General features: G+C 40.1%; 1 protein-coding gene across 4 annotated transcripts in view; it reads left to right on the top strand.

Moving 5' to 3' along the window:
* Positions 1 to 15,584, top strand: part of LAMA4 (laminin subunit alpha 4) — a 133,039-nt gene that overhangs the window by 32,596 nt on the left and 84,859 nt on the right. For all 4 annotated transcript variants that reach the window (XM_045188685.3, XM_045188686.3, XM_053914064.1 and 1 more), the window contains exons 3-4: positions 6,062 to 6,163; positions 13,175 to 13,299. In XM_045188685.3, coding sequence (XP_045044620.2) covers positions 6,062 to 6,163; positions 13,175 to 13,299 — 227 coding nt within the window. The remainder of the gene's footprint in view (positions 1 to 6,061; positions 6,164 to 13,174; positions 13,300 to 15,584) is intronic.

Genomic DNA, 15,584 nt, shown 5'->3' with positions numbered 1-15,584 from the left:
TATCTTTCTTGAAGTCCTCCAAGATTTTCTTTAGTATTTGGGTGCTTCTATGTTGGGTGCATATATATTTACAATGTTTATGTCTCCTTGGTGGATTCTTCCTTTGAGTATTATGAGGTGACCTTCTGGGTAGGCTTATTATTTACAGCTCTTTTCTATATAATTGCTTATTTTATCTCTGTTTATTACTCTTTCCGAAGAATGTAAGCTTTATGCAGGATGGTTCTTGATCTGTTTTGATCATTGATATATGCCAAGCTCAATAGTGCTTCCTACATAGTAGGAACTCATCAAATATTTGTCAGACAAGTGAATAAAATCAATATAATTTTATACCCACAGAAAATAAAGAGTCTAGTGATATAAGATGTTGGTGAGGCTATGGAGCATTAGGAATGCTCATCCATTGCTGGAAGCACAGCCAATTACGTAAACATACTGCATGCCTGATAACAAAATAACTTTACCACTAGCCTTATACCCTTGGGAAACACTTGCATATGTACAGGAGGAGATATATAAAATAATTTTTACTCAAGCATTGTTATTAATAACAAACATGGACCCAAACAAAATGTTCGTTAATAACAGAATAGATAAATATGCTCTGTGATACCCACACAATTGGATACTAATTCTTTAATACTGTTTTTTACTTCTGTCTAATGGAATATGTTTTGACTAATAAAATGTATTGAACTGTGCTTATGTACTCTCAGTTCCTTGTCTACCAATCAAATGAAGGCTTATTTATTAAAATACTACAAGGCTTCAGGCAGTGACAGACTATACATAGAGAGCACCTCGGTTTCTGAATGAGTGCATCACAGATGTGGGCATTGCTGCATATAGTGGTTAGCCTGTGTTGAATTATTTAGGAAGGAACTGAGTAGGGTGAAATTGGGAAGCCTTGCATGAGGCTTGGGGTTCATGATTGTTTTCCACTTTTTGGCTTCAAAACTGATGAGTACTTTAATATTTAATAGTTATTCTGTAAAATGTGCTCATTTCTTTTCATGTACCTATTCATATGTATTTCATAATTTTCAATAAAAATTTAAATGACTGCCAAAAAAAAAGAATTTAAATTAAGAACCTTGCCCCTAATAAGAGTTATCAGCAAAAAGAACTTTTTATGGCCCATCTATAGGGCAGGGCAAACTTCTAATTGCTGAACATCTGCTCTTCTCTTTGTCCTGTGTATGACCTTCCTTCCCTTTTAAGCCCCAAGACTCTCACCTCATTCTTTAGCTCAGAATATTGTTATAACTCCATTTCCATTTCTCTCCTTCAGTCTCTGAACCTCTTATGCACATGGGGTCTCCGATGCTCTTGTGTATGTGGGGTTTCCATACGTATGAATGCAATTAAATTTGGTTATTTTCTCTTGTTGATTCATCTCATGTCAGTTTGATTATTAGATGAGCCAAAAGAACCTAGATGTGTAGAGAAAAGTTTCTTCCTCCCTCACAAGGTCCAAGGTATCCAAGTGTGTGATGGGCTCTAGTTTTGGTATCAGAAGCTCCCCATGACTAGGGTTTCCATTAGTCTACGTGGTGCCTTTATGTGAATTTAAAAATGGTGACTTACATTTGGGTAGATGAGTTAGAAAATATGGTACTTTCAGGTGTACAAAATCCAGCAGGAAACAAGTTGGCCAGGTTCCCACCCCTCTACCTCACTCTCTTGGCAGAGGTTGTGTGCTTCACACAAGCTTATTCCTGCCTTCCTTTTTCTTCCCATCTAATACAGCATAAGAGACTGGAGCCATGTCATCCTTCACACAAGGTCAGAGCCTTAGCCTGGGGAGTAAGTAAGCGGATAATGTCAGATTCTGAGAGTGAAGTCTCCTCCTTAACTTGGCATAACATAAAGATTTCATCTTGCACACAGTCCAGTCTGCACAGTGGCTGCCTGGACTATGTTGAGAAAGACTGAAGACCAAATCCAGCACAAGAAGTGAGCAGTGGGTGGATTAGCTGTATAAACCATTGGTTTCCAACACCACGTATGCTTCCGATTTCCTATCCTGATCCAAACCATTCAAGTAGCAAGCACTCACTGAGCAATTAACATATACAAGTCACTGTGACTGATGCTTTGAACCAGTTCTTCCAAATGTGGTCACACACTGTTATCTGTGAGGTACATTTAAAAATACAGACCCTTTGGCCATGACCAATTCGGCTCAGTTGGTTGGGCATTGTCCTTCAAAGAGAAATGTAATTGGTTCAATTCCTGGTCAGGACTCATGCCGGGGACCCTGGATGGGTTCAGTCTCTGATCGCGGTGTGTATTAGAGGCAAACGATCATGTGATATTTCTCTCTCACATCAGTGTTTCTCTTCTTTTTATCCTTCCTTTCCGTCTCTCTAAAAATAAATAAATAAAATCTTTTAAAAAATACAGATCCTTTGTTTTATTCAGAACTTCATGAAGTTAGTTTATGATGCGGATCCCAGCCCGCAGGATCCTGTGTTGTGTCTGCATTAGACAAATACACACGGACTACCAAGTCCTCTGGAGGAAAAGGGACAGCTCAGCCACTCTCTCGAGAGAAGAGCGCCCTGACCCTTGCCTTGACAGGCTTTTATTGCTTTTCTGGTGACATTGCATTGAGGATGATCCTCATTTACTATGCACAGGTTTGCTTTAGGCTTGTTACAGAAAACAAAGGAGAGGGTGTTGTTAATTACATAAAAGAGGAAGGATATTTGCAAATGTAAAGGGAAAAGTGGTTAAGCTGGTTACACTCATCCTGGGAAGGTTTAGCTTAGATTTTAGGTAGTTACTTTAAAGATACGCAGTAAATGTTTGCTGCCTCAATTCAGGGTGAGGGAGTTTTAGCAAAAAGCAAGTCTCAAAGCAGCCTAGGTACAATGCAGGCCTGATTCCCATGGGAGAACCTATCCATGGGCGTGGGTCCTGCCTGCCGAACCTCACTCCCCACTGGCTTTTCCGAGTGGGGGCTGGGCCACATTTCCCACACTTGGAACGGTTCCCCATAAGTTTACATGTTGGAAAGCTTACATCTCTCACTCGGAAAGCACTGGTGGTATTGGAGTCACAGGTTCACCACACCTGTGCCTGCACACATTTGTAGCTGTTGTATTCCTGATGGTTTGCTGGGTTGGCTTCTATAGTCACACTCTAGCACTGACATTGAGTTATGATGCAAAACCAAACAATTTTCCCTTGCTGTACATGGTGTTTTGTACTTGAAAAATGCACCGCATTTTGAAAGCTTGCAAAAACATTTGTGTTTAATATGAAAAATAAAGTTGGGTTGTGGGTTCAGAGAAACAGGCTTTTAAACTAAAGAAATATCCTGTCAGACATTCCCAAGTATTGCACGATGAAGGATAATTCTTTATTGTGTGGGACCCCCATACACTGCACCATGCCCAGCATGCCCTCCTTAGGACAAGCCAAAGTGTCCCACATTCTTCCAGAAGGCCCCTTAGGGCCTATAGGAAACAAAAAGGTACTGTTTAATTTTCTGTAAACTAAAGCTGTTCTAAAATATAAAATTTACCAATTATTTGGTTCCTTTTCATCTGGCTTTTTCATGTTGTGACAATTTTATTTTTATTTTTAAAACATGAGTCTTGACTTAACCAGGACCTCAGGGGTATAAGGGATTAGCCACTGTCGTATTCATAATGGTGCATTTGTTCAGGGCAAGTTTTAATTTTCTTTGTCTTCAGAAGAAAAAGCCGCAGGAATGCCTAAAAGACTGGAAGTATTATCGCTTTAAAACAGCTTTACTGACCCTCGGTTCCTTTAGCCAAAGGAGTTGATGGTCCTCACTGTAGTTGATGGTCAAATAGATCTCCTGTACTGCTCCCAGGCAACGCCACCAGACTCCCTGACACCACCAGTGTGCTTTTCCCCTGCAAATACACCTCCAGTCTCTGTCCCACTCATTGGAACTCGTAGACCAGAGACCAGAGTGGTGCTTACAGAAGATGAGGGGTGGAGGAAATGGACAGAGGTTGGTCCCAGTGTGCGTGTTCCAGTTATAAGATTAAAACATTCTGGGGGTCTAATGTACAGCACTGTGACTGAAGTTAATAATACTGTTTTAATTGCTTAACAGTTGCTAACAGAGTAAATCTTAAATGTTCTCAAAACAAAAAGAAATGGAGAATATGTGACTTGGTAGAGATGCTAGCCAAAGCTGTAATGGTAATCATTTTGCAATATATACATGTATCAAATTAACACGTTATACACCTTAAATTTACAGAACTTTATATGTCAATTATATCTCAATAAAGCCGGGGCAGAAGAATTAATTAAAACTTAAAATTTTAATACATTATTTATTGTATTAAAAAGTACTGACTCTTTGGCTTTAACATCAGAGTTACAGAACCAGAGGCTCCTCAGATGTCTGTAATTTGGTCACGTAGAGAGTTCAGAAACCACCCTTTGGCAGCTACTGAGATGACCAGTACAAAGCTCCTCACTTCCCTTATGAATTTCCCTTACAATTAAAACTCTCCTCATGTCAAACTGCAAGAAGAAACATAATTAACATAATCAAATTAATTTTATATTTTATGATCAGGATATATTTTTAAATAAAGTAAAGTTTAAGATGTATATATATATATACACACATTCAGAAAACTGATACATATGTATGTATATACACTGAATAACAATGAAAACCTGTATTTTTATATTTTGAAACAAAAGTCAAAAATGTGAAATTAGATGGTCTAAATTAAATGCTTCCAGCTACAATTTTAGCACCTTTCCCCCTCTTTTGTTCTCTAGTGGAAATTAAGAAAAAGGCTTACTATCGCCCACAAACTCTGCATTATAAATTATAAATTTGTTTTCAATCTTATCTCAGTAAAATGGCATTTCTTCGTCTTTTCTTTATGAGTTAATGTCATTTTATGTTTTATTAAATTTCTCCAAATGGAATGCATTAGATTTTACTTTTAGGATCCGAACTGATGGTGTTTTTATACTGTGAGTTGTGTCCAGTGAAGTTTTTTTTTTTTCTTTACAGAGAAAAAACATAAGAGGAAATGGGTTTGCATAGCAGTCAGAGGGCCTTCAGCCAGATATAACGAAAATTTCCTGGTAGCCAAAACAGTATACACACTACAACAAGGCAATTGGGGGGTGGGAGGGTGATGGGAAATCTCCTACTTTGTAAATTTGAGGAAACCCAGATTCTTATCTGTCTGGAATTCTTTAGATATAAATCTGTCTGGTGGGCAGGGAGTAGACTTCCAAGCCTATAAGGCCATTTCTGTCTTATATCATCGAGACATTCCAAAGAAACATAAAATACATATCTATAAACCAATTGCATAAACTGGGAACAATCTCACAAAGTCTCAGCCGGAGCACTAGTGACATTCGGGGAGGGTGATTCGTGGTTGTGCAGGTCAAAGGGTGCATTGGAAGGTGGTTTAACATTGCCACACCCACTCAGCACCTCTGGGTCTAATTATCTCATCACTAGGATAAAGGAAGACAATGTGTTCCTCACAGAGTTAAGAGGATAAATGGATTATATGAACAGCACCCACACAGGATCCGCCCTCTAAAATTTTAGGATCTGAAAAGATAAAAATTTTTAAGAGCACAAGCTTGTAAAATACACAGGCCTAAGTTGTTACACCATAGCCAATAATTTCTGAAAACAAGTTTTTATAGGGAGCATGATGCAATTCCTCACCCCAACGGTCATGGTTTTATTTCCTTTTTTGTTTCGTTTTGTTTTGTTTTGAAGGAGAACACTAACATTTCTTCTCTTTTACTATTACCTGAAGTCTTCTTATTCTCCCTTGCAATGATGGGATACTGTTGAAATTATTCCTATTTTCCTGCAGAGTGAAAGAAGAGATGAAAATATATGCAACAAAGAAAATTGGACATACATTATCTGTCACTGAATTTAGTAAATATATTTTAGTATGTTTTGTAAAGAAAGGTTTGGATAATTTCATAATCATCTCCCCTTATTCCTCTCAGAAAACATTGACCAAAATTGATCTTCTCAATAAAGAAAATGCTTGTGCTGTGTCTGTTTCAGACATGCGGCGCCGGATTCTTTCTCGCCCACTCGGGAGAATGTTTGCCCTGTGACTGTAACGGGAATTCCGACGAGTGTGTGGACGGCTCTGGACTCTGTGTGGTAAGTCCAGGACACTCACCACGTCTCGCATATGTCATTGTCCCTTTGCATCTTGGGTGGGAATAGAATATTCCTCCTGGACATTGGAGCTACCTAGGAACAAACCGCTAATCAGGCTCTTTTTTGTACTTTTCACCTTTTCCTGTAAAACACCTCATATAAACTGCTTGTGATTGCAAGTGGCCACCAAGACACTGTGCTCCTGGGGCAACTGCCTTACCGCCCTCCACAGCTGGCTTCCTGCGGTGGGCCAATGAGAGACTGGAAATAGCACTCCTAGGAGGAAATCACCCGTCCAAATTCCTCTGTAATGGTACGGTTTGCCATATGTTTGGCGTCACTGCACATAAACTGAGGGAATAAAACAGTCGCTTCATAGTCTATTTTACAACTTATAAAGTAGTCAGGACTATAGATCAAAATTTTAAAAAATTAGGTTGGAACCAAATTGCTAATAAAAATGAAAGTTGTGGCCTTGTGGACTTTGCAATTCTTTGATCAAACCCACAGACTTTTTTTTTTCTTAACTGAAGTGAATTCTCCAATAGACTATTCTTCAGTGAACTATAATAGAGACTTATAAAGGAGACTTAGAAGCCTTCTAGCAAAAAACTACTTGCTACATATTTCCCATTCTCCCTGAATGGACTGATATATAAAATGGAAATTGAAAATTTTACTAGACTTAGCTTCTGTAGAAGTCACAGGAAGCCTTTTTAAAGACTTGAGCCCTAAGATCATATTTTCCTTTGTGAGCTAGGCTACACAGCAGGAACATTAGGTTCTTCAGGTTCCTATGATGCAAGAGGCTTTCCAAAACTGCAAGAGTGTTTTTGCATAAAATATAAGAATAATTAATTAAATATACCTATTTACCTCAAAATTTACATAATTGCTCTGTTAAGCAGATAATTTTGATTGTAAGTGGCCTCCAAGGTGCGTACATGAAGGTGTTACTTTGCTCATGATTTACATCAAGATGCAAACGAAAACATTTTCATTTATTTTAAACCTAGCAGTTGCTATTGTTCTAGGGACAGAGAGAATTAAGTGGCAAACACTCACCACTGCTCTCTGTGTGGTGTTTGTCTAGTCCTGGCATTTCTGTTTGCCCATCCCCCATCTTCTTAAATAACCGTTACATCCAGGATGTCCTCTGAAGCGGTGTAGGCACATGCAGCTGCCAAAATCGACCCCTTTCTAATGCTTCCATCTCCGGTTTCCTGTTATTTTAATCCCAGTGACATTTGAAAAGAAAATGCCATGGATGCACTTGAACTAATAATGTACAGCTCTGATAGTTTGACTAATTAAAGGCTCTTTGTTATCTGGTTTATTAAAATATAAGTCAATAGGCACTGGCAAGCCCATTGTCAGGCAGTCAATAAGATAGAAGACAAATAAATTAAAATGAAATAAGCTCCTCTGCCAGTCCTTTTGGAGAGCTATGACAAAGCCACTCTTAGCTGACAATGACATTGTCAGAATAGGAGTCATCACATGATTCCTTCACAGCACCTGGGGCATATGAAGTCCAAATAAAATGTGGGGATGGGTAGGATGTAAACACTTTTATGCACACTCAGGGAAGTTGCCTAGACTTCCTGCAATTTGTTGCAAGACATACCATTTTTAAAAAAACATAAAGGAATAACCATCCTATTCATCCTAGTGGCTGTTCCTCCACCCCACCCTACCTGGAGGCAAATACTTTTTCTTACTAGTTAAAGTAATATATGTTCAATGTTGAAAAAAATACAAACAAAACAACAACAATACAGATATATACTGTACATGAAATTCAAAGGGAAAAATCTTATCTCCCAGAGCTGAAATACAAATATATTCTTATAGATTTAATTTAGAAGGACTAAAAATGTAATTTGTGTTTAAGCACAAGTGAGGAAGCAGAGGAGGCTTGCCAACACAGAAAAAATACGGTTTGAATTTTTTTTTTCTTTTATTGATTCTAGAGAGGAGAGAAGGGAGGGAGAACGAGAAGGAAAGAAACATCAATCAGTTGCCTCCTGCACTCACCCGGACAGAGGACCTGGCCCACAACCCAGGCGTGTGCCCTGAGTGGTGATGGCAATTGAACCAGTGACCTTTTGGCTTTCAGGACTATGACCAACCAACTGAGCCGCCCCAGTCAGGTTTAGAAAGAATATGCTGGCACTTAGTTGGCAAATATATTGTCTATGATACCTGTTTCCTGTCACATTCCTATTAAGCCATCTGGTCGAGCGGGGCCCGTTTCTCAGCCCCTGCCTTGTGGCCCTTGCTCATTCTCAGTTCTCAGGGAGCCACAGAAGCAACGGCTCCACGTGGACACTTCCTGGCGGCTCACTGTGGGCACCGGAGTTTCAATCAGTTGTCGCAGCTCACCTGGCCTAACTCATATCTTCCATCTTACATAAGCAACTAAAAATAAAAGGCCTGCTTTTATTTCATTTTATTTTGCTTTTATTTTAAAGGCTTATAATGCCTCTGCCTTGTCCTCCCTCAAATGTTTCTAATTCTCCTTCCATTCCAATGTCCAATGTCAATTTGCCCTTATATTTTACAGACTGATTTTAAGGAACTCAGCCATTTGACAATAAAATTTATAGTTAAGCTATGTTACCATTTTGAACATATCAAAAAAGCTTAGAGATTTTTTTTCACAAGGGGAATGATAAGTTTTCAATGCAGAAAGGTGGCTAAATGGAAAGGGGCTTAATTAATGAAATCCAGCTTGCATTGGGTGTCTCTCCAAAAGGCCATTTGCATCTTATCAGAACTGGAACACATTGGGCTGAGTCTGGTAGGCAGGGCCCCCAAAGCCAGGCAACTCTAGTGGGTATGGCAGACTCCCTAGGAAAGCTTCCAGCAGGATGAAGGAATTAGGAAGCAGAGAGATGGCTGGTGGGAGGAATGCCTACTCCAAACTCACCTTTCCCTGATGTGTCTTCCTCACTAGCAGTGGAGATACCTCTCAAAAACAGAGCCTAATCAAGGCACCTGCCTTTCTAAAATTCTTCAGGAACTTCTATTCCAGCCCCACTGAGCTTCTCAGTACCGCCTGAACCCACCCTGTGCTCTCCCACTCTGTGTCGGAATTTGCTCCCCTGTTCTCTGCCTCAGAGTTCTTGCTCAACCTCCAAGGCCTAATTCAAGTGTCACCATCTTTATTAACCTTTTCCAACTTCTCAGGAAAAGCTGGAACCTTTCCTCCCTCTTTGTCCCACAGCAAGAATGTACTTACTGCATACCTCACTCAGAGCACAGACACTAACTATATTGTTCTTTGTTATCTCTCGGTTTCCTTCACAAGTCTGTGAGCTGATAGGAGGAAGGAACCAGTTTTTCTTCACTTTAGTACCAGTCACAGCTCGTTATCTGTCAGGATATCTATCAGCTTAATCCAGGTTTGTCAAGTGAATGAATGAATTGGTTGATAAAATAACCTAAGAGAAAAAACTTTGATTTTATAATTAGGAGACACTTGGGTCAGTATTTCAGGAAAAGGTACTGTCTGTTATGTTAGAGACTCAGGCTCAGGTTCAATGCTGAGGAACTAGCAATGTTACCTCTGCTAGGTGCTTCTAGCCAGACACTTGCTTCTCAATATACAGTCTAGGCCAGAAGCATCAATGATACTTGCAGGCTTGTTAGAAATGCAGGCACACAGGCCATAGCCCAGACGTCCTGAATCAGAACCTGCATTTTCACAAGACGCCCAGGGCATTCGTGTGCACACTGAAGTCTGAGAAGCACTGGTCGAGACAGAGCAGCATTTCTCAAACTTTTGGGACTCATGAATCCTTTACACTTCTAAGAATTATTCAGGTCACCAAATGGCTTTTGTTTATGTGAATTATATCTACCTATATTTTCTGCATTTGAAATTTAAAACGGAAAAATTTTAATATTTTCCTATTACTGTATTTGAAAATAATAATAATAATAAATTTGTTGCATGTTAGTGTTTTTATAAAAATAAATGTATTCTGCAAATTGAAAATAGATTTAATGTCTGGTTTAATGGAAGGCAGCTGGATCTCATATCTGCTTCTGCATCAACCTGTGGTGACATCTCCTGTCTTGCAGCATCTGGAGAACTCCACCTTACACACATGAGAAAACTAGAGTGCAGAAGAAAATAAAATCTTGGTATTATAATTAAAAACAGTCTTCACCTCCCTGGGCATACCTTGAGAGCCACAGATCTAGACAGACTATCGTTTTGCACAAAGCATGGGACAAACCACACCAAGGCTGACCTCTTCCCTTGGGCCTTCTTCCTACATCATGCTGATATTGTGGCCAAGTCAGTAAGAAACATCACTTTCCATGTGAAGGAGACACAGCTAGTATCCAAATGTCACTCCTAATACTAACAGGCAATCCATTGCATGCATAGTAGCTGTCTTAACCACTGGCCAAAGATTAGAATGCTTCTTTCATGTTTACGTGAGGTCAGTTTTATTTAAAAATAACTGTTCTTCTCCAACAACATACTTACTGCTTGTTGTCATTTGTTTTCTGTTTTTTAAAAGGCAGAGCCTTGAAGGTAAAGGGGTATTTGCAATATCAGAGTAAAAAATTTTCAGAAGTACAGGAAACGTTATAGGCCATCTAGTCTAGATCCTCATTTTACAGATAGAGAATAGAGACCCAAAAAGGTCCAGTGACTTGTTCAAAGTCGACCAGCTAGAAAATTGAAGAGCTAGCCCCTGATTCCAGCACTCTCCCTGCCTATCTCCCAGCTGTACATCAATGCCTTTTAAGGGAATTTCATTACAAACCCTTTTAAAGGAGGCACATGAGGAAAGTCAGTGTTGGAACTCTGAACGTTTAGAGGTCGGGGAGATTGGGTAGCTTTGCCCTTGAGGGTAATTGCCACCTGTGGCTGCTATGGCGGAATTGGAGCCCTGACGAGGAATCCAAAGCATCTGCTGAGCCATAAGGGCCAGAATTGGGGATTAGCTCATTTTTGCCACTTAATAGGCATTTCAGACACAAAAAGTGGCCTGCACAGGTGGGCTTCACCTTTCCAACAGGGACTCGGGCAAGCCTGACCCCGGTCTACGAGTAGCCCTGCCAGATTGCTCGTGGTGTAGATCCTTGGCAGTTGGGCAAGGCTCACCGGTTTTCCCTGGGATGAGAGGTTGCCACTAGTTTTCAGTTGCCTTTGGGTTCACGCTAATTTCTCTTATTTGCTCCAGACACTAATCGACTAATTTGCTCCTTGCCACGTTTTCTTTCATTCTTTTCCTCAGCAAATATTTACTGACAACTGACTTAGCACGAGACAGTATTAAGAACTGTGAGGGAAGTATGTGAACATCCTGTTGTTTGCACATCATTCTTTATTTTTCAGAGTTTCTAACTGATCTATCAGGCAATCTGAACTATTCTCCAAATTCCATTCTAACGTAATTCTAATCAGGAGCCAAAGATGACCAATTAAATGTGCAAAGGGCACTCAACCAGGACAGCTTCTTGCCCACATTAGCACTCCTCTTTTTGACAAGTGTGTTGTACTTCATCTGAAGCTCAAGCTGGTCATATAATAGTGTGACACCTTCTCACAGTCATTTTGTGACACTTTGGAAAGGAGCCTTTTCTCTAACACACTGGAGAAGACGTATAGTGTGGGAACGAATAGCCCCGCCCCTGGAGCCAGATTGCCGGAGTTTGAATGTCACATTTGACATCTGTCATCTGCACGACATTGGGCAATGTACTTAACCTCTCTGGGCCTCCATCTCTTCATACGTAAAATGGTGGGAAAATGTAACTTTCCTTAGGATTATTGTGAGAATTAATCTCTGTAAAATGTTTACAGCAGGGCCTCACTATTATTTTATTTTGAACCTCCACACAGAACATAAAGACAAAAGAGCTCAGAGTTCAGCCTACTACTGCTTCCTCTTGCCTTCCCCAGGCTTCCTCCACAGAGCACAGTTTGGAAAAAGTATTTCTTTTGAAGCTCTGTGCATAGGTCTTACCAAGGGAATTGCTCAAACAGGAGTGTGTCTCTTTGATGGCATTCTGATTCTAACAGTGCAGTTTTTCACTGAATACCGTATTCAATCTCTGTCCACTCTGGTGACTGTAAAGATGAAAATACTGTAATGCTAATGGCATTGCCTTGTGCAATCTAGGCTAGTCCAATTGAAGAAAACTATCAGTGAACTAGCATCACTGCCTCTTATGGAGAACTAGTCAGAAACCAATCCATCAGCTGGACAAAGAGCTATGAGTACCTACCCACTCAAGTTGACAGCAGTAGTGGTTAAAAACATGAGGTGGGATCAGATGATAACAGTACAACGTAGTGGGGGAGCATCAGGGAGGAATTCCTGGAAGTCCTGAGACCAGGTAAAGATCTTGAATAATGAACAGGCATCTTGGCAGAAGAATCTGCCTGATTTGTTCTTTTTTTCTAATTACCCTCACAACAAGTGGAGAAATCATACAAATAAACAAGCTTACTATTCCTTATATGTCACTATCCAAGATACCAATCCATTAGCAGAAAATTCTTTATCTACCTTCTACTCCACTTATGCTTCAGTATGACACATTTGTTCTTCCAAGCCCATAAATCCTTAAACTGTCCCCACTGTCATGGGTAAGCACCAGGGAGATTTTATTTTTTCATTTCATATTCATTGCAAGTCAGTAAGCTGATGCTTCTACAACATCCAGAGTTTGGTCATTCTGATTATCATTCTGAATTGAAATAAGTAACTCATGAGTAATCCTCTCTGCTCACGCACTCTAAAGAGAGTCCCAGGCTGCCAGTGCACACACGGAAGTCCAGGGTGTGCGTCATCGCGTGCGCTTTGTAGCACTGGCTGGGCAACATGGCTCCTTTTCCGATGACCCGTACCAATGCACACCATCTCTTCTGTCAAACCTGCCGTCTTCTTTGCTAGAAGTATCTATCACCTGGTTCCCAGATTCACTGTCTATAAAATTTCTTTTGTGTACTTTTCAATTTTCTTGTCTTTTGTCTCATAGAACTGCCAGCGGAACACGACAGGAGAGCACTGTGAGAAATGTCTAGATGGTTATATCGGAGATTCCATCAGGGGACCCCCCCAGCTCTGCCAGCCATGCCCCTGTCCCCTACCACACTTGGCCAAGTAAGTCCTAAAGGAAGATGGTTTCTTCTGCTGCTCATCCCCCTCTTTTTGGCCCTGTCCAGAGTTCTGAGGTTTTTCCCATAGGTAAAACTGTGTCCCTCATGTTGAGATGAGACTGGAATAAGTACGGAAAAGGTCTCTAGCCTAAATATACCTTCAGGGAAGCTTAGGCACTTGCAGTATAGGTGATGACTCCACTCCCAAAATATTAAGATGAATAATAAAGTTAATGAAATGTCCCAAGTTTTATAAGCAAAGTTAGCCTCATCTTTTTGTGATTATGCCTTGACCTAGAGAGATCGTAACTGTTAATGCCAACAGATTCATTATAACCCAGTGTTTTCGGTGGGAGTGTTTCTTCCAACTCTGACAAAGCAGACATTTCCCTACATAGGCTGTTCAGTAGGAAGTGAAACACAGATAAACACAGTGCATGATTTAGGCTAACTACCTCATAGAAGATCTCCAAGAAAACTCATTTTCAACTCTGGTTATGTTTTGACCTGAGCGAGAAGTTAAAGAGAATAGACAGGCATCTTAATGGAAATAATGGGGTTTTCCAGATACCTAATATATATAAATCCACTAGTCAAGTCATGACTAGCCATTGTATTGGCTTTAAAATGACGAAACGCAGAATTAAAATGGTTTAGTAGTGTTTCAATTTTCCAAATATTATCCAATTCGTCCATTTTTTAAATGCCAACTCAGTATCCTACAATCAATTCAATTCTGGCATTAACTACCCAGAGTTAGCGCAGACCCCAGAATTTAAGGACTGAGTCCCACTGCAGAAGCCAGCCAAAATGAGGTCTCCTGAATTTTCTCATTTTTTCCAGTTAACTATGAATTGGGGGACTCCTCAACCTCACTTAGGTTTGGCACTTATGTAGAATGACTCACAGAACTCTGGGAAGTGAGTTTCATTATAAAGGATCTAACTCAGGAACAGCCCAATGGGAAAGATGCATAGGGTGCGATATGGCTGAGGAGATGGGAAGGACCAGAGCTTCTGTGTGCTTGCTCTGCAGGGGCACCACCTTTGCAGCATGTCAGTGTGTCACCAGCCTAGAAGCTCCCCAAACCTTGCCTGAAGAGCTTCATTGAAGTTCCATTACATAGTCATGATTGATTAAATGATTGGTGATTAAACTCAACCTTCAGCCGCTCTCCCCTCTCCTGAAGTTGCAGGGGGATGGGGTTGAAGGTTCCAACCTCTAATAGTGTGGTTGGTTCCTTTGACAGACCAACCTCCATCCAGAAGCTAGGTGGGAGCCATCAAGAGTCACTTCATTATCATAAACTTTGCTATGGTTGAAAGGAACTCATTATGAATGACAAAGACAGTCTTGAAATTCCAAAGTTTTAGGAGTTCTGAACTAGGAATCTTGAGTCAGAAACTATATATATATAAAATACTTCAGGTAGACAGAGTAATGAAACTAGTTTAATAACTGTGCTCTGGCACATAATAGCTATATGATCTCAGACAAGGTCTCAATTTCATGGGATTTGGGGTTCAGAAAAATAGATTCAGATCTTTGTTCTATTCGTTGATGTGTTTAGCTGCTCTCAGAGAGCTGGGCTAGGATAATATGTGTGGACCATTTGGGTTGGTGCCTTATACATAGAAGGTATATGGTAGGTGTTGGCTTTATTAAATTCATACTTTATAGTTTTTCTGACACTTATATTCTGCTTACTCTATGCCAGGCACTGTTCTAAGAGTTTGGATGTAATATTTACTTGGTAGTTGTTGTAAAGATTAAGTTAATAAATGTATGTAAGATAAATAAAAAAGGCCTGAATAGCTGCCACACACATGCGCACGCACACACACACTTTCTTAAAAAGAGAAAAAAGAGGGGATGACAACCAAGTATTCCCCTAATTTTTTGTCCTAATTGAATACCGGTATTGACAAACATTTCACCAAATAGCTTGCGATTTGCTCAAATGCTCCAGTGGCTCTGACAGTCAGTGAGGAAGTCAGACGTTTTGCAGCCCCATCTCTCCTGAAAGATCGTTAACTGCCTCAGCCTGTGCTTTGCGATTTTTCATGTCTGCTGACGTTAACAATGTGTGCAAAAGTGATGGTACTGAGAGTGAGAGTAGAAAACTCCAACATCAGACGTTCCGTTATTTCCACGCAAGTGCGTCCAGTGTATGAGCTCCCTTTGCCTCATCTAGCTGTATTGTTTCATTGTTAATATCAGTTCTGTTCTCAAACATCAGTCTTAACCATACCTAATGTCATGTTTAGCATGCTGCTTTCTTACGTGATA

The sequence above is a fragment of the Desmodus rotundus genome, chromosome 11, assembly GCF_022682495.2.
Source record: "Desmodus rotundus isolate HL8 chromosome 11, HLdesRot8A.1, whole genome shotgun sequence".
In the NCBI taxonomy this organism is placed as follows: Eukaryota; Metazoa; Chordata; class Mammalia; order Chiroptera; family Phyllostomidae; genus Desmodus; species Desmodus rotundus.
The sequence above is the reverse complement of the archived record's forward strand: the minus strand, read 5'-3'. Positions and strand labels throughout refer to the sequence as shown.